Raw genomic sequence first — 27,070 nt, 5'->3', positions numbered from 1 at the left:
AGTCACAGAATTCTATGGCTGGATTGGATCTTAGAGCCCATGTAATCCATTACTTCCATTTTACAGATGAAGACAGTTCAGAAAAAAATTGATTTATCTGAGATGCCACATCCCATCAGTGTCAGGTCTGGCTGCAAGGTTGATGTCCTCACTGCAGCATGTCACCTACCTGATCTGGTATTCCAAGATGAGCATTTTCAGTGCATTCACCACCATCTCTCAGGAGGGAGCCCTCAAAGACCACTTGAGCCATGGTAACATATTCGTTCCTCAGGAGATCTGAAGGTTGGTGATCCTCAAGGATTATACGCCTCTGCCTGTACCTTCTTTCTGACTTCAGAAGTGGAGGACATGGGAAGTCTATCTAAAGTATATTCCCAGGGAAAAGAGATACATCTCCAAATGTGATTGTCTTCTCTAAACAATGAGGCTGTTATGGTCCTAGTGAAGAACCTCTTCTGAAAAAAACTGAGACCAAAATGAGGGTGAGGCCCCCCCCCTTGGGTGGAGGAAATGGTAGCTATTTTTGTAGAAGTAAGCCAGTAGGTGGGTACTTGAGTCCAGTAGGAACGCTCACTAGCATATATTGCCAGTGTGGCAACCAACCACACTCTGTGACCTGCCAGATCTCAAGGCTGGTCCTCAGGTCCTCATCAGTGCTGTGGTCAGTTAAATGCCCCTCCCACTGGGCTCAGCATCGTGTTAGATGCTGTTGAGTCCTCTGGGGAAGTGGCTAACAGTATGAGCAATGAAACCAACTGGTACAAATCTCACTAGCACTAATTATTAACTGAACGATCTGAAGCAAAATAGTCACCACATTGAATGTAAGTTTCTACATCTGAAAAATGGGAATGATGGTGCATACCTCTCACAGTTTGGCTGAGGCAAAACACCAACCTCTCCAAGCCATGTCCTTATCTATGACACAGGGATAATGCCACCCAGGGTTGCTAGGTGAATTAAATGAAATAAATGTCTACAGACTTTACCTCACACTTGGTAGGCACTCATAGATAAAATACAATGAGATAATGTTATGGGGAGGGCCTACAAATGCTGGATAGAAGACAAAGCTTCAAACTTGGGAATTTTTTTAATTGGTGTTCTTAGTTATACATGACAGTAGAATCCATTTTGATAAAATATACAAGCGTAGGATATATCTTATTAAGACTCCATTAAATTTTTAATAACAATAAAATAAGAGCCATCAGTGAATTTTCCAGTGGCTGGTGGCAGGCTATAAGTACTATGGTTTCAGGATAGCAGATTCTGGGCTACATTTACTTAAGTTTTATGGGCAGAGGAAAAGAAGAAAGAGGGGTTTGACATAGACTTTGAAAGAGTGTCTCTAAAACAGAGTGGAAGGTGACTTTATGGGAAAGTGCAGAAGTTGAGTACTCATTGGCAGGCAAGATGGACTTGAACAAATGGTGAAGAGGTCATAGCTAACAGGTGAGATGAGATACTAGTAGAGAAGGTATGGAAATAAGCTGAGAGCTTGAGCCCAAATTGTGCAGAATGCTAAGTATCAGGCAGTGAAGTATTTTATCCTTCAAGCAATGAAAAGCCATAAAAGATTTTACAATTATTTGTAAAGGAATATCTATTTAGGGGACTGAACATACAGCACGGTGCTTAGCATGTATGAGGCCCTCGGTTCAATCACTAATAATGCAAAAAACAACAACAATCTAGTTAGCTGTAGTGTCACTCTCAATTAGGATGAAATAAGGAAAATAACACGGAGTGCCTACCAAGTACAAAGTAAAGACTTTAGATACTTTATTTCATTTACTTCATCCAGCATCCCTAAGAAGTGAATGGTATTATCCTGGTATCAATGACGAGGAGACAGCTTGGAGAGATTGAGGAGATTGAGTGTCATGCTTCAGCCAGAAACTCTCAGAGCTGTGATTGTACCAGGGGACTGCAGCTGTCTCTTCTGCACTCATGTCTGTTCTAACACGCAAGTCTCTTCATGCTGGTCTAAGCAGGTGAAACTTTAGGCAAAGACTCCAATTATGACCTATTGCCACAGGCCAAGTTGCAAGTTTGTCACTCCTACTTTACCCCATCAGTCACCTCTTAGTTTTGTGCTGATTGTCCTAAATAGAAGGGTATATATTTGATATACTACCACCATCAAACTTTCTAATAGTCCTCCCAAGTCTAGATCTTGTATTAAACCACCCAAAGGAGAGTTATGGGCTATAGACCAAGTACACCTAGAATATGACACACATGCTGGGGACTGAGTTGGAGAGAAAGACCTCAACTGTAGCATTGTTATCAACTTGGCCAGATTGAGAATGTATACTGAAGGAAGTCAAGATTGCCACTGATAAGATAAATAACAGGGCCTGGAGAGGGGGTCCTAGGAGACCAGCAAGTGATAGAGGAAGAGGTCAGAAATTACTCCAGTGGAGTGGATAAGCATGTTCAGCCCCAATAATGGCAATGATAATGGTAAAAGGAAAGATTTTAGATTTTTTATTTTGATAGCCTTCTTACACAGCCAATGGAAATGTAAAATGTGAATCTGCTTTGGAAAATAGTCTGTCAGTTGCTAAAAATGTGAAACAGTTAAATTATGACCTAGCAATTCCATACCTAGATATATACCCAAGAGAAATGAAAGGGAAACTACTCAAATGTCCATCACCAATGAATGGATAAACAAAAATGTGTTTCAGCCATATGCTAGAATATTATTTGGCAATCAGAAGGAATGACATACACATAAAAACATGAAGGAACCTTAAAAATACTAAGCTAAATGAAAGAAGCCAGTAGAAGACCACATATTATCATATGTCATTCATATGACATGTCCAGATAGAAAGTCAATTAAAGGTCAGCTAGGGCTAAGGGAATGGAGGGGATGGAGAAACCCTAAAGTCTACAGGGTTTCTCTTTGGGATGATGAAAATTGCCTAACCTTGTGATGATGGTGGCATAATTTAATGCTCTAAAGATGACTAAGGTATGTATTTTAAATAAGTATATTATATAAAATGTATTATGTCTCATAAAAGCAAAAAAAGTAAAGGATGGAAGAAGAAGGGGAAAAATGAAAAAACTATTCATGGCCTTGATGGCTGACTGGCTAGGAGTGCTGGAAAGTCAGGGGTAAAATCAAGTTGGGCAGGCCAGAGAGGTTGTCTCTGGTTGGCATGCCTGTACAAGCAACATACATGAATCTGCGTAGTAAGAACTGGCACATAAACCTACATGTGCACTCTGATAATTTGTTTCCCAACATGGAATGCATGTAGGTGTGAAGAAAGGAGCTCCTAGGATGTGCAAAAATTGGGAACTACTATTAAAGAACAAAGAGAAAAGGCATGGTCAGGAAGAATTTGTGGTGAGGGAAAAATTTTGTGGGGTGGTGACTAAGAATGATAGAATTACCCAGAACAAGATCAAAAACCTAGACCCCACATGAGGAAGGCAGGAAGACAAACATCAAGCATGTGGCATGGAAGCCAGCAAGTATCAGGAAGAAAACAGCTCTTACCATGTACCAAAGCCCTGTGTGCCACCTTCCTCAGTCCTTATGAGATGGGCCTCTTTTCATAGATTTTTAAAATTATTTAAATATATGGGTTTTTCTTATAAGCCTTCTCAAACCCTTCATTGACTACACACCTAATACATGAAGGTGATTTATTTTACACCCAATAATAAAAATGAGGCTTAGCAAGATTTGCCAAGTTTGTCAGCTATTAAGAAGTAAAATTCAAACTCATAGATTGGTAGGATCATTATTCCCTTCTTCCCCTGTCTTCCCTATTTCCAGACAATCTCTAAAAGCATCAAGACACGTTCTATTTTGTGTCTTTTTTCTTTTTTTACTGTGGTACCAGGGATTGAACCTAAGGGCACTCTAGCAATGAACTATAATCCTCAGTCATTTTCATTTTTTCTTTTGAGATGGTCACAGTAATTTACTGAGGCTGGCCTTGAATTTGCTATCTTTCTGCCTCAGCCTCCTGAGTCTGAGATTATAGGCAAGCACCATGGACCTAGCTCATTTTCTATTTTTCAAACCTACCTACTTCTCTGTGTCACTGCTAACATTTCTCCTGAACATCATTAGTCTTTCTTTCCAAAGGACCTGGATTCATCCTAGAGCATGTGCTCATCTCTGCTTTACTCTTATTTTTTTAATATTTATTTTTTAGTTGTGAGTGGATACAATACCTTTATTTTATTTTTATGTGATGCTGAGGATCAAACCCAGTGCCTCACACATGCTAGGTGAGCACTCTACCTCTGAGCCCCAGCACCAGCCCCTTACTCTTATTTTTTAAATAAGTGGAGATCATAATTTACTTATTCAGGGCTATTGTGAAGGGTGAGTAAACTCGTATATGGAGAGTGCTCAGTGCAGAATATAAAAAGCTCTCAATGAAAGCACCTATTCCAGTTTTATTCTCCAAGAAGCTACCAGGGTCATCATATCATGTCATACCCCAGAAGAATGTGTATTTCCTTTTGCCCTTGAGATTCTGGCCGTGTGAACATAGTCCTCAGGACTCTTCGTGACTTGATAACTGCAGTCTTCAGACCTCCAGCCCCTTCTTTTCCCACATTCTTTCTCTGCAGAGTGTGCTCCAGCCACCCTGAACTTCCATCGCAAGTTCCTAAAAGCACCGTTCTTCAACTGACCTCCTTATGAGCATCCTAAGCCCTCTGTACATCCTTTATCACAGCATTTATTGTGCTAGAATTTACTGATGTGACTCCTCTTTGGATTGGAAGCCTCAAGATGGCCAGAATGTGATATAAGTCTTATTCATCAATAATTCCTCAGAACCCAGCATTATTCCTGGCACCTTGTAAGCCCTTAATCATTCTTTTTCAGATAGGTAGATAGGTGGGTGCGTGGGAAGGGATAAATGAAATGTCTATGGCTCCCAAATCCAGTACTTTTTGAACCACCCCAGACTGCTCACAGCTCTCAACAGAGAAGACAATGAGGGCCATACTGAGATGCAACTGGGGAAAGAAGGGGCTTGGGGACACCTCTTTTGCTCCCTCCACAGTGACTTATATTTTCTCTTTCAAATTTAAGATTTGGAACTTTCCTGCATAAAATACCAAAGGACTTCCCAGTGCTCACAGAGCACAGAGCATATCCCTTAGAGAAATACTTGGGACTCTCGGGCTGTCTCTCTTTTGTCATCTCCCTCCGTCTCTACTCCCTCTGCTCCTCATTCCATAGGCTGCCCACCCTGCAAAGACATCCTGCTCTTTCCTGCTTGTGTGATTTTTCCAGGTTCCTCTCTCCAGGGTGAATTTTTCCAGACTTAATTGTCACCACCTGCATGATATTTTTCTAGCCTCTCAGGCTTTGTATACTCCTGGGTCCAATAATACCATGTAGGGCCTTGTAAGGCCTGCTTCACTTGGTGCCATATTGTTTTGTGCATGGTTTGTTTTTCCTACTAGAATGCTAAGTGTCCAAACCAACATATAATCCCCTTGGAGAACCCAGTCTCACCACTTGTGAGCTGTGGAAATTTAGGCAAAGTTACTTAGACCTTCTGAACCTCAGATATAATAATTTATAAAATCACTTGTAAAAGTGAAGGTGATAATTCTACCTTATGGATTTGGTACCTGGACTGCTGATAGCCCTAGGAACTAGACCAGAAAAAAATCAGAATGATGCTGTCAAAGTGCCCATGAAAGTGGGGCTGCCAGGGTGTCCAGGAAAGCCAGAGGGGCTGCTTAGAACCCAGAGAAACCAGAAGGCCCAGGAGCAAGAAGCAGTGTTAGTGTGTGGGAGAAAATAGAAGAAGCCAAAGACCTGACCCCGTGTGAAAGGCAGACAGGGCATCAGAACTGTTCTCTTACTCCCCTGAATCCCCAGTTAGACAGCCTTGGCTGACACCTCTGTGGCACCATCACACAGCCACGACCTGACCTCTGCAAGAGTGCCCTGTTGCCCTTCCCCTGTTAGGAAACTGTGGTTGCCCCTCCTTGATTCTTCCAGGTGCCACCCCACCTTGCCCTTCTCCCACTATCCTCTATCCACTTTTAAATCCCCTCAGTCCAGTGCTGAGATGCAGGAGCCAGAGGAAGGAAAGATGGGCCGTCTTGCTGCTGCCAGGTAAGATGGGATGAACTTTACAGCGCATTTTCCACGTTCTCCTCCCAGCTACAAGTGATTTAAACTTGTTGGATTTATATAACATTGGGAAATAGTAAACTGTGTAAATTTGCTATGTTTTCCGAGGACAGTTATTTATGGTGGGGCATTTTTAACTCAAGTACTAGAGTGTTAAATCATTATAATAAATTCATGCTATTCAGACTTTCTTACATTGTAATAAATTTTTTTCTAAGCATGAATGAGGAGATCCATGATTCCTCTAATATACCAATATGTATTTCTTCTCAAAATGACACAGCTTACTACATCAAGTTGGAGAATAATACAAGAAGATTTACTGTGTTGGAGGAAAAAGTTGAACAGTGCTGAGAGTGAGAAGGTTCTTGGGAGCACGGTGTCAAGCAGAACTCCTACCTCTTAGTGGGCTTGTGCTCCAGATGGGAGGAGAAGCCATGCCAGGGGCACACCTGGCTGGCATAGCATCCCCTCAGCCTCCCACCCATGCTTTGAGCTGATAAATGGAGCCAGAGATCTTAGTGGCCTTCTGTCACAACCTATCCAGGGTCAGGTGTCAAAGTAGGGCTCTGGTTGTTTAAAAAAAAAAAAAACTGTCTCTCCATGATGACAAATCTGTGCCTGAAGCATCAGTCTGGGTGAAGTGCTGTCTTCATAGAGTTCTCTCACCTCCCTCACTGCTCACCTGGGAACTGACCTGGACCATAAGATTCAGAGTTTTCATCAAATTCTCAAGGGATCTTTGATCCAAAAAAATTCAGAAATCATTGGGCTTGAGTGAGCACCGAAGAATTTTCTCACTATCTAAAATGTGTTTGGTCAAGTGCAATGACACAGTTCCTAACTTCCAGCAGCATATGTTACAGCAAGGCAGAAAGTCAAGTTGAACTGCAAGTAGAATTTCCTGGAATAAATACAATGAGAAATCCGAATAGCAACCCCTTCCCATGCAGAGGAACAGTAGTTTAAAGGCATAGAGACAAGGACCCTTAAGGTGAGTGAGCTCATGAACAGCCTTGAAAGATAATTTTGGTATTTAAACCTTGAAGAGCAGTGGGTCCCAGTGGGAAGAAACCTGCATAGAATGCATAGCTTCCTTGGTGCCCATCAGAGGCCTAGGTTCAAGTCCTTGCTCTGCTAGTATAACTGTGTGTCACTGTCCAGTTTCCTTCACCAGTCCAAACTATCTATCTGCAGTCGCTATCTGCACAATGTTGATAGCATGCATAATCCACCTGGCTTTGCCCTGCCTGGCTCACAGTCTATATGGTGGTCAGATGAAAGATGTCCATGTACCTTCTGGGTAGACAGCTGCACAGGACATTATACACTTGCTGTGCTCTCATGGTGTATCTGAAGGCTGGCAAGGGGCAGCAAGCCCTTTTGAAGCATGGAGAAAGCAGGAGATCCCATGACATCCGAGAAGAACTGGGCCTACCCACTCCCAACCATTGCTGCTTCCCTGCTGACTGCCACCACCTTAGACAGTGCTTCCAGTAGGGCAGCCCACACTGCCACATCCCAATTTCAGAGTGCCATCTACCCCTGTTTCTCCCACCAGATGTAACTTCATTGACCCATGCAAGGTCTTGGCTTCTGGAGACCCCTGTGATTCTCTAGATTCCAGCAGGAACAACCAAGAGCTGGGACCTCTGAACTGTGGTCTACATGATCTTCATCCTTCATTGGGGTGCCTATGGGTAGCTCGCCACACTTCTTTCTTCCCTCTCTACCCCAGACTCCACTCCCCACCTTCACATCTGTGCCTTCTCTCTTCTGACAGAATTACTGCTGAAATAGTTTTCTTTGGCTCCTGGGAGAGAGGGGTGAGATGGACATTCCCATCCTTTCTGAGCCAGGGCTAGTTAGTGTTTCCTTGGTCACAGAAAAAAAAAAACAAAAAACAAAAACAGTATCCTCCAGTATCCTCATCACACTGTTCAGGACATAAGCACCTTATGTCTGAGTTTGGGGTTTCACTTTTTGGGTCACTCAGCATGTGACCTGGAGGTTATCCCTAAAATTCTTGATCCAGTTGACTGATAGCTGTCCCCAGGCTGTCCCAGCTAATGTTCAGAGAAAAGACTGTACAAAGAATACCTGCAGCTTGCACCCATGTGCCCTGAAGTGAACATTTTAATTCATTTGCTCTGTCATTCACTGTTTCTCACACAAACACTCATACAATTACTTTTTTTCCTCAAAATATTTGAAATTAATTGCAGGCCTAAGCTTCTCTTTCAGCATGTATTTCCCGAAAATAAGGATAGGCTCTTACATAACCACAGTACAATGATCAAAATCAGGAAGTTAATACTAAGATGGCGCCATTAGCTAATCTAACCTTTTGATCTTATTTACATTTTGTCAAAGATTGTACTAATTAATATCCCTGACAAACAACAAAACAACAAAAAAATTCTAGCCAAGAATCCAATCCAGGATCACAAGTTGCAGTTGGTTGTCATTTTTCTTTAGATGAATACAAGTCATTTATTTTATAGTCTGTTACCAGTTTGGGTTTGCCTGATGTTTCCCAATGATTAGATTCAGGTTATGCATTTGCAATAAGTGGTGCAGTGTCCTCAGTGCATCAGAACAAGGATCCTTGGTAGCTTTGTTAGATTCTTAATGATAATTTTGATCACCTGGTTAGGGTGGTGGTGGTCAGGTTTCTCCACTAAAATAACTAACTTTCCCTTGGTCTCTTGTAGCTATCTTGTGAGAGATACTTGAAAAACTATGTAGATACTGCTTCTCACCTGCCTTTACCCATCCATTGATGACTGGGCACATTTCATTTAAATCCTTAGTCTTCTCCTGGCCCCTCCCTATTCTCTTCACTAGCCTAGCACTAGGAGGGGGGCTGGAAAGGAGACAATTCACTTTCACTTTGTGTCTCCAGGGCCTTCAGCTGAGAATGGAGCTACAAATTCTGAACAACATAGAACAGCATGTGAACCAGGGCCATTGAAAGGAGCTCCACTTTGGGAACAATAGGAGGACAGAAGATAGATGTTCAGTTTGAGGTAGAGTCCTCTGAGGTAGATGGACCTTGGACTCTGGCTTAAGAATTTGAATGGTCAGCAATCTGGAGTAGCATGAGGATCTGTGCCCATAAGCCAACTCTCAGGGGCCCAACAGGCCCCGCCTCCAATGTCCATCTTCCCAGTAGCTCCCAGAATAGCAGAAGACCAGAACCACCCAGATTGCTTTTGATTCCTATTCTTAATTGGGGCAAAGTGGAACAGAAGGGCCTTGCCAAGGATATGCCAGGCATGGTTACTTCAGAAGGGGCTCATGGACAGCATCCCCCCAATTTCAATTCTTCTCATGCAGTCAGTTAACATCATCAAGCATCTATTCTGTGCCAGGCACTGACATTAATGCTCAAGCAGTTCTTGATTGATTAAAAGGATGGATGCCTTGAGCCCAGAGTGCTAAGGTCACAAGTTTCTCCACTAAGATCACAGCACACAGGGCAAGGCAGCAAGTGTCTTCTACCCAGAATCAAGAGCAGAATAAAATGGTGGGTGAAGCACTGTGCTTAGTCCTCTCATTCAGAGTGAGTCTAATCTGCAGGGTAAGGCTGTGAGCACCCACATGGTATGTCTCCTCTGCCCTCTCTCTTCATTTCTCCCTCCCAGCTCTTAGCAGAGAACTCCAGGTGCACTGGAATTGGGCCAAGTCTTTGAGAGTCAAGACAGCTTCTCACTCTGCAGAGGAGGAAACCAAGTTTCCAGGACAGGCTTGACCCTACTCTCTGTCCTGCACTTAGGCTGTGTACTTTTATTCGGGGCTTGAAAATGCAACCGGGCTTTTGAGACACAAATCATACATGGACCCACAATAGGGAGCCTCTTACACGGTAATACGGTGACTCTCAACTCAAGATCTGCCATCAGGAGGACCTGGGCTCAACTCCCAGCTCTGCTCTTCACCATGGGACTCTGCACTCCATTTCAGTTCATCTGCACCAAGGGGCCAGGGCTGTCAGGAAGAAAACTGGGATGGTTGGTGATGATTGATCCATTAGTGGACTGGTTTTAAACAAGCCCTGTACTTTCCCCCAGCAAAATCCCTTCCCAGCTATGACATCCTGCATTTCTACAGACAGTCTGGAGTCCTTTGTTCCTCCACATGCTCCACCCTCAAGTCTACTTACCACCTACCTGCTCACCCTCCAACACTGGCCCAGGTGTCTCGTCCTCCCCATTTGTTTACCCTCCTCTGGGCTGCCCGGGCTCCTGCACATTCTATCATTCTATTCTGCGATGAATTGTCTTTTGTCAGGAATCTCATATGGGGCAATGGGTACAGCTGATTTTTTTTTCTGGCTCCATTACTTTCTTGCAGTGTGATTTAGGGCAAGTTACCTACCTTGTCCAACCTGATTTTTCATCAGTAAAAGGAAGTTGATGGCAGAACCTTGTGGAATTACTTTCAGTATTAGAGATGACACCATAACATACCTTGTACTGTGCCCAAAAGGTGGATTCTTGTGCGCTGTCTTCATCTCTTCATCTCTAATTCTTAGTACAGTGCTGATATTTGGGTACATACACCATAAATATTGGTGGAGCAAGTTAGGGAACAAATAAACTCCCCCATCCCAAGGCAATTTTCATTCAAAAATGAAAATAAAAGAAAATCCAACGATGGGATCCAAGGTCCTGAGCAGGACTAGAGTACAGGGAGGAGTTGGGCAGGTATATTGGGTCTGCCAAGTGGCCCTCATGTCTGTTATATGGGCTGCCAGGAGCCCACATCTTGCCTGTCCAGAGTGAAAATGACTCACAGTGGCCTTGCTTATGAAGCCCCTCTCTGGTCTCCAAGAAGAAAGCAGAGAATTGAAGGGAGACTAGAATGGCAGCCCTGGTCTCCTGATTCTCTGCCACCCTGATGACCATGGCCCCCAAAGTTTGGCCCCAGGAAGAGGGAAGGCTGAGAGGTGATGGCAAAGGTGAGTGAGTCACTTTGGAGACTCTGAAGACAAGAGGCATGTTCACATCTCAATCAGAGATGGTTAACATGACCTTTTTATCCTAAGTGATGGAGTCTACATTGATTTTAATAATTTGCTCAGGCTTTTCTCCATATTTCAATGTCCTGGGAAATAAAGCTGTCATAGCCCAAAAAGCTTTCAGATTTCAGGTAGCTGAGAAAATGTTAAGAAATATTACATTTATTTCAATTTAATTTCCTCTCCTTGTTAATAAGAAAAACTAATTAGGTATTTGGGATTTTTTTCTCATCTTAAACAAACACTGTCCCATTTGTCCCTACCACTAGCAGGTGCAACCAGAGAGGAGAAACTGTGCACCTACTAACAACATGTCTAGTAACTTGTGGCTCAGATAATTAGAGAGAGAAGGGAAGAAGCAGGTTGGCACCCCAGGCAACACAATGCTTCCATTTCTTAAGAGAAAAATGGGGAATGTTAAGGAAAAAAGGTAGAAGAAGGGAGGTGTGAGACATGAAATAAGGGTTGGAGGGGTGCAATTGGACGGCGTGTATAACCAAGGGGGAAGTTGCAGTCCCAGGGAAACAGGAGGTAGAGACCAGCAGCACAGTTACATAGACGGAACTGGGTTTCAAATCTGGGCAATCTCATCAAGGGATCCTCACTAGCCACCATTTTCTCAGGGATTATGACACCTACATCATAGACTTATTACGAGAATTATATGAGATTCTAATTAGTGGCTATTTTTTAAATATTTATTTTTTAGTTTTAGTTGGACATAACATCTTTATTTTATTTTTATGTGGTGCTGAGGATCAATCGAACCCAGTGCCTCATACATGCTAGACAAGCACTCCACCACTGAGCCACAACCCAGCCCTAATTAGTGACTCTTAACATTGTCTAGCTCAGTGAAAATACCAGTAAGCAGCTATGTCCATGCCTCAGAGTGGATCCACAATGGTGTGACAGAGAGCCCCCCAATCCTCTCTGTCAGGGGTCCCCACATAATTTCTGCCTAGCTCTGCATCTTCACACTTTCATGAGGATGGAACTGAATTCCTACCACCAACACACCCCACATCCCTACATTTAAAGACCATGGTAAACAAGAAAAACTGGGAATGTTGGTTGCCTCTAGGGACAGGAATGGGTGACTGGATTCAGGCCTGGGAATACTTAATTGTATCATTTTTCTTACTTTTTGAATATGTGAATACATTGCCTATTCAAAAAGTTGGGTAAAAATTTTAAGTGCAAGGAAGGACCAAATTAGTAGGAAGCCTGAGGCCATGTGAATCAGAAGGAAGAGGCTACAGAAAGCAGCAGCCACAGCAGCATTGGGAATGCACTTGGGAAAAAGAAAGGGCAAAGAGGGCAGACATGGCAAGGGATCATCAGTTAATTGGGGTCCGTGGAAAAGAGCAGGGAGATTCAGAGGCATGTGTACCTCGACATGACAGGAATCCTCCAGGAGTGGCATGGGATGACTGGACTTCATAGAAAAATGAGCTAAGTGTCCTGCTCAAGTTCAAGCTGCTTCAGTTACGCTGGGCATTGTCATTGGAGTATAGGAGAAGAGGAGAGGCTCACAGCCTGAACCATCCATTTTGAGTACCTGTGCTATGAAAAGAAATTCACAGAGTCCTTGGGGGTGGAATGGAGCTGTTTGTGGCTATATCTCGTTTACTTCTCAGCACTTTGGGGATGGTATTATCCCTTTTTAGAGATAAAGGAACTGAGGTTCAGAGAAGTTAAACAACTTGTCCAAAATGATGCAGAAAGTATTGGAAAGAACTAGGGTTTGAGTCCTAGTCTGGAGTCAAAGCCCATGCTTTTTTAGTCTGAGACACTAGCCTCCCCACAGCCTCTCCTAATCTGGGCACCTCTTCAAAGGTAGAAACAGCGGTGCAGGTGTTCAGAGTTCCCTGAGGTGAACAGTTAGGCTGGCAGGAGGAAGAAGCTGGGGTGATAAGGAGGGGCCTGGGAGCTGGTTTTGGCTCCAGCACTAGGCTGGTCTCGAGGCAGCCAAAGTATTGAGGACCTGAGACTGGGGTAATGGGGGGACACATAACCAAAAGGAGAAACAGCCACAGCAGCATTGGGAAAGCACTTGGAAAAAGAAAGGGCAAAGAGGGCAGATGTGGCATGGGATCCTCAGCTAACTGGAGTCCATGGAAAAAGAGCAGGGAGATTCAGAGGCATGTGTACCTCAACATGACAGGACGGCTTAGGGAAACAAGCAAGGTCAGTAGAGGGAGGAGGTTGCCAAGGAGCTTATACTTGTATACTCTCATGGGGAGGGAGGTGTTGATTACATGCTTATTCTAAATATAACATTAGTACCACTAAAATGTCATCTTTGGAACATGCCTTAAGTCACCTGTAATTTGTCCATATAGGCAGTAAACCCCACATTGATTCAGATGTGACTGTGGGAAGTTAATTGTTTATTAAAGGCGATACATCAATAGCAGCTAATAATTTTTGTTGGAGAATGGACTCTATTTTGGAAAATAGCCAAGTCTGATGCTGTTGTCCCTGAGCTCACTATCCACATGTCCCTTCATCCACCCTACCAGATAGACAGGATGGGTTCAGCCTGATGTAATTTGAACATGGTCCCTGAAGTCCTTGTGCCCTGAAAAGCTGCAGATTTGCCCATACTGGTAACAGCAGCTCTGGAAGATAGAGGTTGGGCAATGTGGGCCAATGGGGAGGCCGTGGCATGTACATGTCCCATGCTATTTGGTGTGTGTATGAGGGGCAGGATCCTGCACAGAGTCAGATCTGTCTTCCCTCCCCTAGGCATCCAAAGGGGATTTCAGCCATTAAATGAAATAGCTCAACAAATATATTCAAGTTAACGTCAAAAAGAGAAGGGAGAGGAGAAGGGAGAGAAGAAAACAGTGAGGGAGAAGTTATGACACAAGTGATAGAGGCAAGCACTACAGGTACTTTGGAAGTGCTGTTGGGGTAGGTCCAATCACCCTGAGTCACCAGGAGGCAGGCCCAACCCAGGAAAAGACTGTAGAGAGGCCGCATTGGCTAGACGCCCCCCAGCCATTAGATCTCAATACAAGATCACTGAAGGGAAATTGAGGCACCTACCAATGAAACAATTAGTATCTGGCGTATGCATCAAACTGATTCATGAGCTGATGCGTGCTAAAGTTAAGGGGCGGGCATATGGGGGTTCATTATGCTGGTATCTTTACTTTGGATTATTATGCTTGAAATAACAAATTTGTAATTATAAGTAAAAGGTTTCTTACAAATGGGAGAGCTATGAAGGAGCCACATGTCCAGGTAGGATACTAGCAGAGGAACTGTAAAATCAAGAACAAGTAGGAATCCATGAGAATTTGCCTTGGGTTTTCTTGACACTGCAAGCCAGGAGCTCCTAAGCTGGGAGCAGACAGGATCCCTACTTCCTGTAATTGTTGCCAATTGACCAGAGTGTTTTCATGGAATCGGTGACAACCCCCTGCCCCAACCCCTGCCCCAGAAGTTAATAGATTACATGCTCTTAATTTGTTGAGAATTGTTGAAGTTGTCACCCTCTGGCAGATTCAGTGACATTCAATGATAAATATCCAATAGAAACCATGGTTTTGGATAGGTTGAGGTTCAAAACATATAGATACCCCCTGCCCCTTGCTCCCCAGAGAATTCCTTAAAAAACACCTTTCTGTTCCTTGCTAGTGTGACAGCCAGTCTGACATCCAGCCCCTGGCAGCCAGTTCTTCCAAGAAGTCCAGCTTCCCAGAAAGGGCAGAGCAGGCTGACTGACCCCTGGGCTCACAGCCTGGTGGGCAGAGAAGGGGGATCAATTTTGGGGGTAGTGCTTCTGTCTTGAAACCATCTCTACATAGAAGTCAAGGATTTGGCTGAAACATGAAGGTCTCTTCTCTACAGGCTGACCCTCACAAGTTAGAAACATGGACCTGGTCCTCTGGCACTGGGAAGAGAGATGGGAGGCAGGGAAGGAACATAGGGTCCAGGTATTGTTCTGCAGGTGGGGCTCTGAGTCTGCCCACCCCCTACCCCCCGGTTCAGAGAAGTCAGATGAGGAAGCCTGAAACCATGCTGCACTCTCCAAGGAGGAGGGCCTAGACAAACACCCTGGTCTCCCAGGGCTGTCTTCCCTTCCCTAGGCATCCAAAGCCACACAGCACCCTGCCCCTCATCCTGCAAAGTGGTGGAAACCCTTGGAAGGAATCTTCCCATCCCTCTACCAGCTTGCAAGGCAGAAGGGATGGGGGATGCCGGGGACAAGGAGAGAAACAATGAAAAAGGTCTGTCCCAGGAATGGCTCTGCTGAAGGCATGTGGCTGGTGTGCCTCTGTCTAGGCTCTCCTCAGGAGACCTGCCCCTCCTCTTCACCAAGCCCCATTTCATGTCCTTCTTCCTTTAAAAACACTCTTTTCCCCACCCCTGGGTGTTCTGGGTTTAAATACCTCCATGTCTAAGTGTGGGATAGGCAGCACTCCAGGAAGCTCCCCAGGGCAGAGCCCCAACCTCTCCTTCTACAACCCCCTCCCAGGATGCTGACCCTGTGGGCATCATGCAAAATCTGCGCTTTTCTCCATCCACACAAAGTTTCCATGCAGTGGAATGTACAGGACCAAGGGCCAAAGGCTCAGTGGCATCTTTGGGGTTGCACCCTCACCCTCCTTTTATCATTGTCCCTTCTTGCTCTAGCAAATGCCAGGCATCATTCTGACTAGACCATGGCTCTCAACATCTTCCCTCTACCTTCTCTCCCAAGGTATCACACCACCTTGCCACCACCCCTCCCCCTCCCCCCCAAAAAACCCTTGTTCTACTGTTAGGTCAGGTGGCCTTGCTTTGCTCCTATCAGCGAGTGTTATATTGGGGCACTGCAGTCATCTATACCCACAGACCCCAAAGAATGGGTTTGCACCCATCACCTTCTAGAAGGAGCCCCAAGCTGCTGAAGCTCACAACCAGGGCCTGTGTGGCACACAGATTTCAGGAACAGAAAGTTATTTCCAGTGGGCGAGTCTGGGGACTGCGAGGCACAGCTGGCCAGAATCAGAGAGGCACAGAAAAATGAAAAAGAGTCTTTTTTTTTTTTAAACTGTGCTTTATTTAGGGCTAAGCTGGAGAAAGCGTCATCCAATAGTTACAGAAGGTTACAAGGAGTTTTAGGGAGTTGAGTGTGAAAAGAGCAGTTGTACCGAACTGCAGCTGTTTTGTTTTGTTTTGTTTTGTTTTTTACAACATCTGGACATCCTAAAAGGAGGAGTCAAGAGAAAGAAAAAGAAAATTAAAAACATGAAAAAAAAAAAAAAACAAACAAAATAGAAAGGAAAGGAAAGACAGGAGGCCTGACAGGAACCAGAAATTCGTTCTTCTAAAGGAAAAAAAAAAAAAAGTGATAGGTCCCAGTGCCCCCCTGGTCTCCGGATGAACTGGCCATCAGTAAGGAATTATGGAGGCAGAATGCCAACGAAAGTCTTCCCAAAGGTGCAAATAAATTATAATAAATATGATATACTTTAAAATATATGTGTTCTTAAATAATTCAGTGTATTTTCTGATTCTGAGTTTTTAAGCAATGTCTTTAACTGCTCTAAAGTCATTTACCAAAGATAAATATCGTGCTTTCATTAAATAGTTTTCCTTGTTTTTTCTCTATCATTACAATTAAAAGTCCTACAAAATATGCAAATTTATTTACAGAAAAACAGAGCCGGCATCATTTAAACATCCCTGTTTTTCAAAATTCCTTGTAAACAGTTTCAGAAATTCTTCAAAGATTGTTTATTTTTCTCTCTCTTTTTTAAGGTTTTTGTGTGTGTGTGTGTTGCCTAGTTGTTTTAAGATGAAAGTTCCCAGTTCTCCCTTGCCCGGAAAGTCTCTGGATCAAGCAGGGAAGGCGAGTGAAGCAGGAGGTGTCCAGGGCTTGCGGAGAGCGAGCGCGCAGCTCCCGGAGCGAAGCGAGAGGCGCGGGCGGCGGCAGCGGCGGCTGCTGCGGCGGGCGAGGGGCCCTTCCCGGCTGGGTGCACGGCCTCCACCGCGACGGGCGGCCGGGAGCCCGCAGGTCTGGGAGAGTCCGGCCTGGCCCTCGGGGACAACGGCGTCCGACAGCACTCGCGGGGAGAAGGGATTGATGCTCAGTCTAAACTCTACAAAAAGTACAGTCCTACAACATCTGGGATTTTAGCAGTAACGCTAACTTCTATAGTTTTTTTTTTTCCTTTTTTTATTTTTTTTTTTTTATTTTTTGCTTTCCTCTAATTTTTTTTCTTCTATTATATAGGTATTTTAAACTTTTCCTTTTTAAAATTCTGTACAACTATTATGATCTTTAAGAGGGGGAAGAGTTAGAAGCATTTACAGACTTTTCGCAACAATTACCTTGTCTTGGAAGATCCTTTGTTCCCCTCCTTGTTTTCCTCACACTTCACGGTTAATAAGTTTTCATACTTTTGTTGCTTTCCCCAAATATCCACCAATCTGTGCATCTTAACAGCTCCATCCAGACATATAATACAGAAAACCATAGGAAAGTTTCATAGACTTCAATGAGGGTAATCAAAGCGCCTCTCAAAGTATCAAAGAACTATTATCTTGCTGTTTTAAAAGCATTGAAGCATTATTTTTTTTCATTTTTTGTATTTTTTGTATTTTTTTTAATTTTTTATTACGTTTTTCATAGAATCGCTCTAAGCTGTTTCAAGAACAGCCAGGAGGCAGGAAGGAGGTAGTCCTCCATTCCTCCTCTATTTGACATAGAGCTACACATCTGCAATAAAAAGTTTGGTCCTTTGGTCCCTAAATAGCTAAAGGAATGACAGATAGAGATGCTCAGTGGCGGCCTCCCAGCCACCCCCTGGGGACCAGGCCCCCACCGCCACACGCTTGCCCCCGCCTGCCTCAGGCGCCCATGGGCTGGAAAAGCCCCAGGATCGGTAAGCAGCAGCGTCTTCTCCCAGTGCCCAGCCCTTCAGCCTCCCCGTCTGGTCTCATGTTATTTTGTTTTAAAGTTGCCTTTTTTTTATGTGTATATGTTTTTCCTCATTTTTCTTCATTGTCGTCTTCTTTATGTCATGTATATTTTTCCCCCAAACACGTTCCCTCTGAACTCCATAGACGTTATACTTTCCTTGAAGAAAATGTTACAGTCTCAGAGTGTCTGGAGTCTTCAGCTTGATTGATATTGGCTGATATGTCAAAGGTGTCATCCAACAGTTCTCATTTATAAATAGAGAGAGAGAGAGGTTTGTTTTTTAATGTAGCCCGTTCAGCATCCTGCCCTAAAATGAAGAAAATCGGGGCTGATTAAGCCATGAGGGAAAACACAAAATGCATCCAAACACCAATAGGAACCTGCCTTGGGGTAGGATGGGAACTCTGGGGGATGGCAGGAGGGAAGGAAGAGAGACCAGTATGAGAATTAGTCATGATCATGATACAGTCAAAAGAAATTTGCTCTTCTATTCAGAGTAAGAAACCACTTGGCGGTCTAGTGGCGATGGTTGTAGCTGAGGTTTAGATGTGGGGAGAGAGTTCTTGATTTGGGTTCCTTTAGAGTTCTGGATTGAGGGATGGTTATATCTAAGGGAAGAATTTGGGACAGTGGGATGTGATCATAATTAAACTTGTCCCTGAGGGATCCAGCCCAGATACAATATGTATACAGAAGCCTAGCAAACCAGAAAGCAAGAATTGAACAACCTAGCCAACTCCTCCCCAGCTTAAGGAAAAGAAGAAAGACAGAGCCAAGACTCGAATTTTGTAAAATCCTTGCCCAGTTTCCAGCCAACCACTTCTTTCCCCAGATCAGTAACTATTTGCGAGGCTGTGTATATATATATGTATATCTGGATATATGTGTAGAATATATTCACCTGCACATATGTGGACATACATGGATATGTGTGTATGTATATGCACATATACACACATACATAATACTTTTCTCATACATGCCAGGGAATTTAGAGGAAATTCAGAAACTTCCAGGGAATGGATGGGAGAACCTAAAAAAAGGTCAGAACAGATTTAATTATAAAACTTAAGTAAATTAACTCAGACAGTTCTTGATTTTGTTTCAAATGGTGGCTTTTTGGTGTTTTGCTTTTAAGAAAAAAAAAATCATGATCTGACTAGAATCAGAAGGCAAATGCTTATCGTTGTGAATTAACAAATGAGACTCATCTCCATTCTAGCAAGCAGCTTCCACTTATACATGGGGGTGACTGGTTACATCAAGAAAGTTAGAACTGCAAAGCCCCCAGTCCAGGGGACAACGTCATGCGTATATCAATCCATGCTGGCAGGTTTTTCACACTGTTGATTCAACAAACAGCAAACCGTACACAGCAGTCTAAACAATTACAACACCAAATAAAATAATAATAAAATTAAAAAACACTTGTCAAGGACCCTTTTTCAGTTGTAAACAAAAAGGTGCATTTTGCTTTTGTCAGTACTGTTTCTTCCAAACCAACCAAAAAAGCCCTCCCAAGCCCCCAGTCCCCCGCTCCCCTCCCCACATTGAATTTAGCAGGAGTAGCTATAATACAAACCTTATAATTGTTACTGGGCTCTCTCTCAGAGGCCTCTGGCTTTGTACTCTAGCTTTTTTTTTTTTTTTTTTTTTGGTTTAGAATTTTTTTTAAATCATTTTGTTACTATAGATATTAGATATTTTGGTTTGGGTTTTGGTTTTTCCTTTTGAGGTGAGATTTAAAATAGCCTAACTGGAAAAAGACCAGACCTAGGAAAGTGTCAATTGAAAAAGGCCCCCAAATTTCTAAAAAATAAAATCACAATATTTTCAAGTGCAAGTAAATCAACCACGCATAGATATTTTTAAGATGTTTTCCTTATTTTTAAGAAAAAAAATAATGGTTTGCATAGTTAAATGATCCCATGTTTGATAATTCAGGAATTCATCTTTATTTTTACTAAATTTTTTTCTTTAGTTTTTTTTTTTCTCTATGTGACATCTAGAGAAGCATAAAAAAACGCTGAACAAGAAAAACCAAACAACAGAAAGTAAAACCACTGCAAGCACCAAGAACGAAACGAAAATGAGCACAGCAAAAAAGATCGTGGCAGCACAAAAGTCAAGAAAATGCACGTGTGATCATGACTGGCCAATCATCCACGGATACGACATCCAAGAAAAACGCTCCAATCACAGCACCTCCACGAAACTTGACGGCAATTGTCATGCAACCGATTCTTAGCCTTGTTACATGACGCCATCATGTCACACTGTGAACTTTGAGTTGATTTGAACTTACGGATGGGGGACTTTTCTCCACTCTCATGTGATTACGTGAACTTTATTCCTAGCTCAGCGCGAGACTGTGGTGGATTTGACTGGCCCTGGTTGGGTTGTTGGAATTTGATTGAATGACAAAAGAAGAAAAGATTTTTATATATATATATATTTATATATGTAGAGAGAGAGAGAGAGAGGACAGGAGAGTGTGGGCAGGGAGGGAAGAGGAGGGGCAGGTGGGGTGGGGTCGGGAGTGTGGGGGGTAGGGAGAGTTGGGTTGAGGGTGAAGAAGGGCAAGGAAGAAGTTAAAACAAAATCAAAAGGAAAAATATTTAAACAGCACCAGACCACAGCATCAATCTAAAAGCTCTGATGGGAGAACAGCAGTCAAATCATAAGGGAACTGAAAAGAACTCAAAGGATGGAGGAGCCCGCAGACGGACGACATGGGCACAGCAACACACACACACATACACGCACACGGCTGTTTATGCAGACACATGATACACTGTGAACAGCAGCAGAACCTCACACAGGGCCACTAAGGGCATCCATCATGCGTTGGGAAAAGGAAGAGGCACAGGCAGTTTGGCAAGAGGGCCAGGAAAAAATAAAACAGCCCCTCAAACCACCATGGCCAGCAAGCAGATCTCAGGGAGCAAGCTCTCTGCTTTTAACACCCTTGATTTTTCTCCCCCAGATGCTGAGCTCTCCTTGGCTCCCTGGCTTTCTGTGGCTCCAGCCTGAGGATCAGCAGTGGGAGCCAGTGGGGTTGACCCTGATTGGTAAGGATGGTTAAGGCAAGTGCCACAGGAGACATCTGGCCACCACAGTATGGTATACTACGAGCGAGCGGCAGCTCAGCCCTCCAGCCTGTGGATCCCACCTTGGCCCCCACCCTAGGAAAGGGGTCTCTAGGCGGCATGAGCACGCACAAAGGAGTTTTGATCCCCTCCCCTCCACTTTGATAACACCTTTTTTTCCTCAGAGCCTTCGGAAAATGACAATACTTCATTCTGAAATTTCCTAAATTACACTTATGTTCTTGGAATTCTATCAACAGGCCTAGGGGGGCCCTACAATTTCATTTCATGGTTACCTCATACCCTTTGATTTGTTCCCAAGGTGGCCTAACTGAGGCTGCTTCAGGGCATGTGAAGCCCTTCAAAGGTTCTGTAGCTCTGACCCATAAAAGGGTCACAAAGGAGGCTTCAGGTACACCACAGAGTGGCACACCAGAGAGGGTGGCACAGTGACTCTGCATCTCCAACCCTTGCTGCTCTCACTTTGGCTCGGCTGAGCCCCATCCACCCTACTCCTCTTCCCCTTTCCAGCCCACCCCCTCTCTCTAGCTGGCCAGGTCTGATCATTTTCTCTCCTGATGGAGCCCTAATGGTTGAGAAATGAGATCCTCTCTCTATCAGACAAATCAGGTTACTCAGCTTTGAGTTGTCATCTCCCTTATTCACCATCTCATGATCCTTTGCCCCCACCCTAGGATTTGGGGTCCCCAATTCCAACCTCATGGTTACTCATGAGCTTGTTCCTCATCCTGTGCTCTTCTATGCACTCAGGCCTGTGCCAAAGCCTACGTGCCTAGAATTTATTACCAGGGTTTCCAATCTACCAGGCCTCTCCATGAAGCAGACTTCCACTTTCAGTTTTGTTCCATTAGGGTGAATGGGAAGGGACCCCTGGGATCTTACAATGTCATAATAGATAAGCTGTGCAATAGCTGAGCAGTGACTCTACTTTGAGCCACTGCCTCCAGCTCAGCCATCACAGAAGCACTCCCCAATCTCCCTCCCTCCATAGACTCCCTGTCCTGTCTGCCCACCCAAGCTGAGCTCTATCCTTCCAATATCAGATCTCCCTCACCCAGACAAAGGCCTATCACATGACCACCAGTCCTGAAATGTCCCTCTCCTCTGCACCTCCAACCCCTCCCCAAAGCTCTTAGATCCACCCAGTATGTTGGCAGGTTCCTTTGGTATGAGAAAAGAGGCCTAAGGAACTTAGAAATGTATTGCCATCAGGTGTTAGCTCTGGCAACTGCACCTAAGGGACAACCTGAGGACTCTCCTCCTTGCCCTCCACACCAGTCCTGGGAACCTCACAAGCATTCACGCCTTCCCTGTGCTTGTTCCTTTTCCCTCCCCCAGTTGCCTCTCAGTGCCAGGCACCATGCTGAGCACTGGAACTGAAGTCTCAAAACCCAGTGTAGGGAACTCTCTTGAACACATCCTCATCTCTCACATACACTCAGTGCAGCATTCAGCCCCCAGGAGCCTCCCCAGCATGTGCACAGCTGGCTACCTGCTTCCTCTGCCTGTAGGAGCAACCATTCCCAGCCACTCTCTGGGGTGTCCTATAGAACACAGCCCTGGAGGTGGCAGCGGGATCACTGACCAGCACGGGGAAGCTTAGATCAGGTCTAGGAAGTTCCAACTCATTGATCTGGTTGAGGAAATGATGGCCTGGCCCAACCAATTCAGATGTCAGGTCTTAAAACATCTGGGTTCTAGCCAGAGAGGGCCCAGGCCCAAAGCTACAGCTTTGCAATGCACAGGTCAGAGAGGGGCACCTGCACCTGCAAAGCTCACTCCAGATACTGTGCAAAAGCACACTCACAATCAAAGCCCAGGGCCCGGGAGACAGGACTCCCATGGAGTCAGACACACAGCTTAATGCCTTCTCCAACCCACAAAACCTCAGGACGAGGATTCTGAGAACCGTCCTACTATTAAGGCTCAGTATGTACTAGCTAACCTGGTGGCAGGAAGGGATTCAGGGGACAGTCTTTGAGCTGGGCAGAGCCTTGGTGGGAGTGTTCCGATTGTTGGCTGTGAACCTGTCACATTGACATTATTGTTTACTCTTCCTGCCTTAGTTTCCTAGTAAGATTTCCAGAGGAACTCCCATCTTAACACAAGACAATGCTTCAGCCCCTACAACCTGATATCAACTGCAGCTGAAGTGATCTGCCAAAATGCAAGTTCTTCTACCAGAACTCTCCAATGCCCCCTCCCATCTCAGAGGAGATCAAAGTTCATATAATGGCGTGCAGGCTCCAAGTGGACATTCTTTCTTAACCCACAACTCTCTTGCCATTTTCTTGGCCCAATCTCCTAAATTCCTTCTGCCTACCTTGGCCCCCTGCTGCTCCTTGGCCACAGTGCCCCTGAGCTCACCTTGGGACTTACATACTGGCTGTGTTCTCAGAAAGAGGATGTCTGCACACAAAGGCTACATCTTTGCTCTAATGTCACCCTTGCAATGAGGCTGGCCCTGGGCACCTTGACCACATGATTTAACTTTAGTTAACAATTCTGACATCCTAGGTAATCTATTGTCAGCTCCCTCCTTCTCAGTCTCGGTCACCACTGTAACCCTAATAGTTCCTAAAGTACCATACTGCTGAATAGATGAGGAACAGGGTGTGGGAAGCATCCTGAGTCAGTAGAACTCAAAGGTGACCTCCATTTCTGGTCTGTGAGGACTGCAGTAGCAAACAGCACTAAGGAAACTGGCTGAGGTTGATTTTTGGTGGCCTAGAACATCTCCCCATATGCCCTTCTCAGGAAGGCTCTGAGAAGGAACATTTGGCCTGAAAAACGAGTGGCTGACTGCTCCCAGCTGCTAAGCAGGCCCCAGCCTGAGCAGATGAGGTGACAACTCATGACCCAAGTAACAGGGTAAGGGACCTCAGTGCTGTGATATCAACCCTCCGCAGCTTTTGGTCCATTCTGTTTTGTTTCCTGGTAAAGTTCCCTTTGAAAAATCCTGCCCCCTCTGTCCTGACTGAGCTACAGGCAGCTGGAGAGATGAGGGGTCAAAGGACTAAAGGCTGCAGGCCCTTCCCAGAACTGGGGAGAGGAGAGCCAGGAAGTCTGGGAGAAGGCCTTAACCTGTGGCTATAGCTCTGTGTTTGTCATCTGCCCACCCCAGGGTCTGTGGCAAGAAGAACTGCCAGTGTAGGCCTTGTATACCTTCCCAGATGACTCCCTTACTCCTGCTCCTCTTGGCCCCACAACAGGGGACGACCTTGCCCATTTCTGCCAGGATGACCATAGCTCTGCTCCTGTCCTGTGGACACTAGACAAGGAGCAGGTTGAGCCAGGCGCATCGGGTCCAAGGCACAAATGAGGGTCAGGCCCACAAAGGCCCAAGAAGATGGCGGGTCCGTCTGATGCCCCCTTCCCAGACCTCCCGTTCCCACACCCCGGTAGCCCCCGGTTACCTGTGCGAGTCCTGGTCTCCCCCGGGGGACGCTCCCGCCGGCGCTCAGTACGGGCGATTGGCGTCTTTGGGCCGCTTCAGCTGCACCTTGAGCCTCTTCATGCCGATCTGGAAGCCGTTCATGGCCTGAATGGCGGTCTGCGCGCTGGCCGGGTTGTCGAAGCTCACGAAGCCTGGCGAGACACGAGGGACGAGGGCCTGGGTTTCCACGGGGCCGCCGGGGGCCGCTCCCGGCGGGGAGGGGCGGGGGGAAGAAGGCCGGGCAGGGGCGGGGCGGGGCGGGGCGGGGCTCGAGGCTCCACCCCGGGGCCCCGAGGCTCCTCCCCCGGGCCCGCCCCGGCCCAGCCTCAAACCCAGCGGGGCCAAGTGCCCGCGCCCCGCGCCCCCCTCCGCCCGCGTGCGAGGGCCCCTCCCGGGATGGACGTTCCAGAGCCCCCGGCTTCGCCGATCTGCGCGGCCCAGCTGGCGCGCCACACCTCGGCTTTGGGCGGCGCCACTCTTGGGGCGCCCGCTCTCCCACAGGGGCGCCCGCGGCCTAGCGGGGCTCAAGAGGCGCCCGCCCCCCCACCCCGGCCGGCCCCGCCACCTCGGCCCTCTCCTTCGGTAAGAGAGGGCGGACACACCTGCGGGTGGAGGAGTTTATTGGACACTGTCCTCCCTGACAGGAGGGGGCCTGGCAGCGGGAGGGCACGGGGTGCCGGCCTGGGGAGAGAGAGGAGTGCGAGGGGGCGGGAGGGGAGGCACCTCGGAGAAAGCTTCTCCGCCGCCTTTGCCGGCCGCCCCCCGCGCGAGTGCGGCCCAGCGGTGGGCCGAGGGCCGGAGGCTAGGTCCTCACAGCTCCTCGGTCCCCACTCCCGGCCCTGCCCCTGCCCGAGGCTGCTTGGCCGGGCCGACTTGCATTAACCAGACCGACTTGCATTCACCCACCACCTGGCCCCCAGGGGCTGTCAGCAGCCCCATCCACGTGTGTAAAATTCCAAGCCCTGGGAGCAGATGCTCTTTCCCTGACCAAGCATGCGCCAACTGATATGTGCCCCACAACCCCTCATGAGAACTCCAACCACCATAATAGTAGACATTAATATGATTACTAAAACAGTATGAGTAAAAGTTAGAGACTACTTTGTATGGGGACTACAATCTCATTCCAGAGTTCCCAGACACATCAGGTTCTGCTGGCTCACAGTCCTAAACAAGCAGTTCCCAGACTGGAATGGGTGGTGTTCCAAAGTGAGTTCAAAAGTCACTTTCAGGAACTTAGAATGTATCTCCTCATGCAGACAAGACTTCCCATCAACATTTCCCAAACTCCCAAAGTGAGCCTTGAGGAAAGGGCTCCTGTGGTCAGTAGGTTTATAGCCAGGAGCCTCCCGGCCAGTTCAAGAAATAATAAATAAAAACATCCCCTCTCACTCCAAATTCTCCCGTAAATAAATCTCTATAGCTTCGTTTCATCTAGTATTTCCTTAAATTCATTCCACTTCAGATGACTTTCTTCTGTAAAATGGACTTAGATCCTGCAAAATGTGAAATCCAGCTTGGTGAGATACACAGGCTATAGGATGTGCCTCAGGTGGGGTGCTTGTCCCACAAATGGCCATTAGATAGGTAAGAGACAGGTGCACCACTAGACTACGTGAAACAGAAGCTATCTTCTTAGTTAATTGTGGCACTGTAGGTGTGCTTGCACCTTTACTCCAAGAAAGTGACTCCCTCCTTACTCTTCCCACATGGTAGTGCTTTTTCCCTTTTTACCCCAACCCCAGACATCGCCTCCATCTGTCTCTTTTCTTTCTCTCCTCTCCTTCCTTTGATCAATTTGTCATTCAGCCACATACCATCAAAGATGGGGGAAGAAGGTGTGTGTGCATGTGTGTCTCACTTGTACATGTGTGGACACATGAGTGCACACATGTGAATGCTGCCATAACTGGTGAGAGCTAGGAAAAGCACAGCAACACCAACATCCATACAAATCTATATACTAAAGTAAATAGAAAAGATTGAGGATTATCCACAGTTGCCAATGAACTTCTACTTCCTGTCATCCTTTCCCCCACTCCTCTCATCCCCTCCAGGCCCATCCCCTGATGACTATAGTCAGGTGCCTAGCAGACCAGAGCAATATTTGGGTTTATACTGCTCTCCTCCTGACTAAGGAGGATGGTTACAACTAAAACTTCTGTCTCTGCTAAGACAAAGTGGCCTGACTGTGGGTGACATGCTCTATCCCTTACTCCTCTGCTTACACACCACTGGCACCAGCTCTACCTTGACATCTGGAGTTCGTGGATCTTTTTGAGGTAAAGAAATGAGCAAAGCAGAAAGAATGGAGAAAGATAAAAGGGAATGAAGTGGTGAGGTGTAAAAGGAGAGCTAGTCACCAGGTGGGAAGGTCTGGAGGAAGGAAGAAACGTAGCTTCCTGAAGAGTTTAGAGGTATCTGGAAACATTGGAGC

At 45.8% G+C, this 27,070-nt stretch overlaps 1 protein-coding gene across 27 annotated transcripts in view; it reads right to left on the bottom strand.

Annotated features, from left to right (window-relative positions):
* Nucleotides 1-18,046: 18,046 nt before the first annotated feature.
* The window catches only part of Celf4 (CUGBP Elav-like family member 4), a 289,799-nt gene continuing 280,775 nt past the window's right edge, over nt 18,047-27,070 (bottom strand). For 19 of the 27 annotated variants that reach the window (XM_026400067.2, XM_026400086.2, XM_026400068.2 and 16 more), the window contains 3 exons: nt 25,236-25,314; nt 24,614-24,785; nt 18,047-18,394 (listed from right to left, as the gene is read on the bottom strand). In XM_026400067.2, the coding sequence (XP_026255852.2) occupies nt 18,368-18,394; nt 24,614-24,785; nt 25,236-25,314 (278 nt within the window). In that variant the 3' untranslated portion in view covers nt 18,047-18,367. Of the gene's footprint in view, nt 18,395-20,423; nt 20,478-24,613; nt 24,786-25,235; nt 25,315-27,070 lie in introns of those variants that run through there. The other 8 variants (XM_077792296.1, XM_026400065.2, XM_077792298.1 and 5 more) reach the window with 2 other exon arrangements.

The sequence above is a fragment of the Urocitellus parryii genome, chromosome 13, assembly GCF_045843805.1.
Source record: "Urocitellus parryii isolate mUroPar1 chromosome 13, mUroPar1.hap1, whole genome shotgun sequence".
Classification (NCBI taxonomy): Eukaryota; Metazoa; Chordata; class Mammalia; order Rodentia; family Sciuridae; genus Urocitellus; species Urocitellus parryii.
Note: the sequence above shows the minus strand (reverse complement) of the source record. Positions and strands in the feature narration are given on the sequence as shown.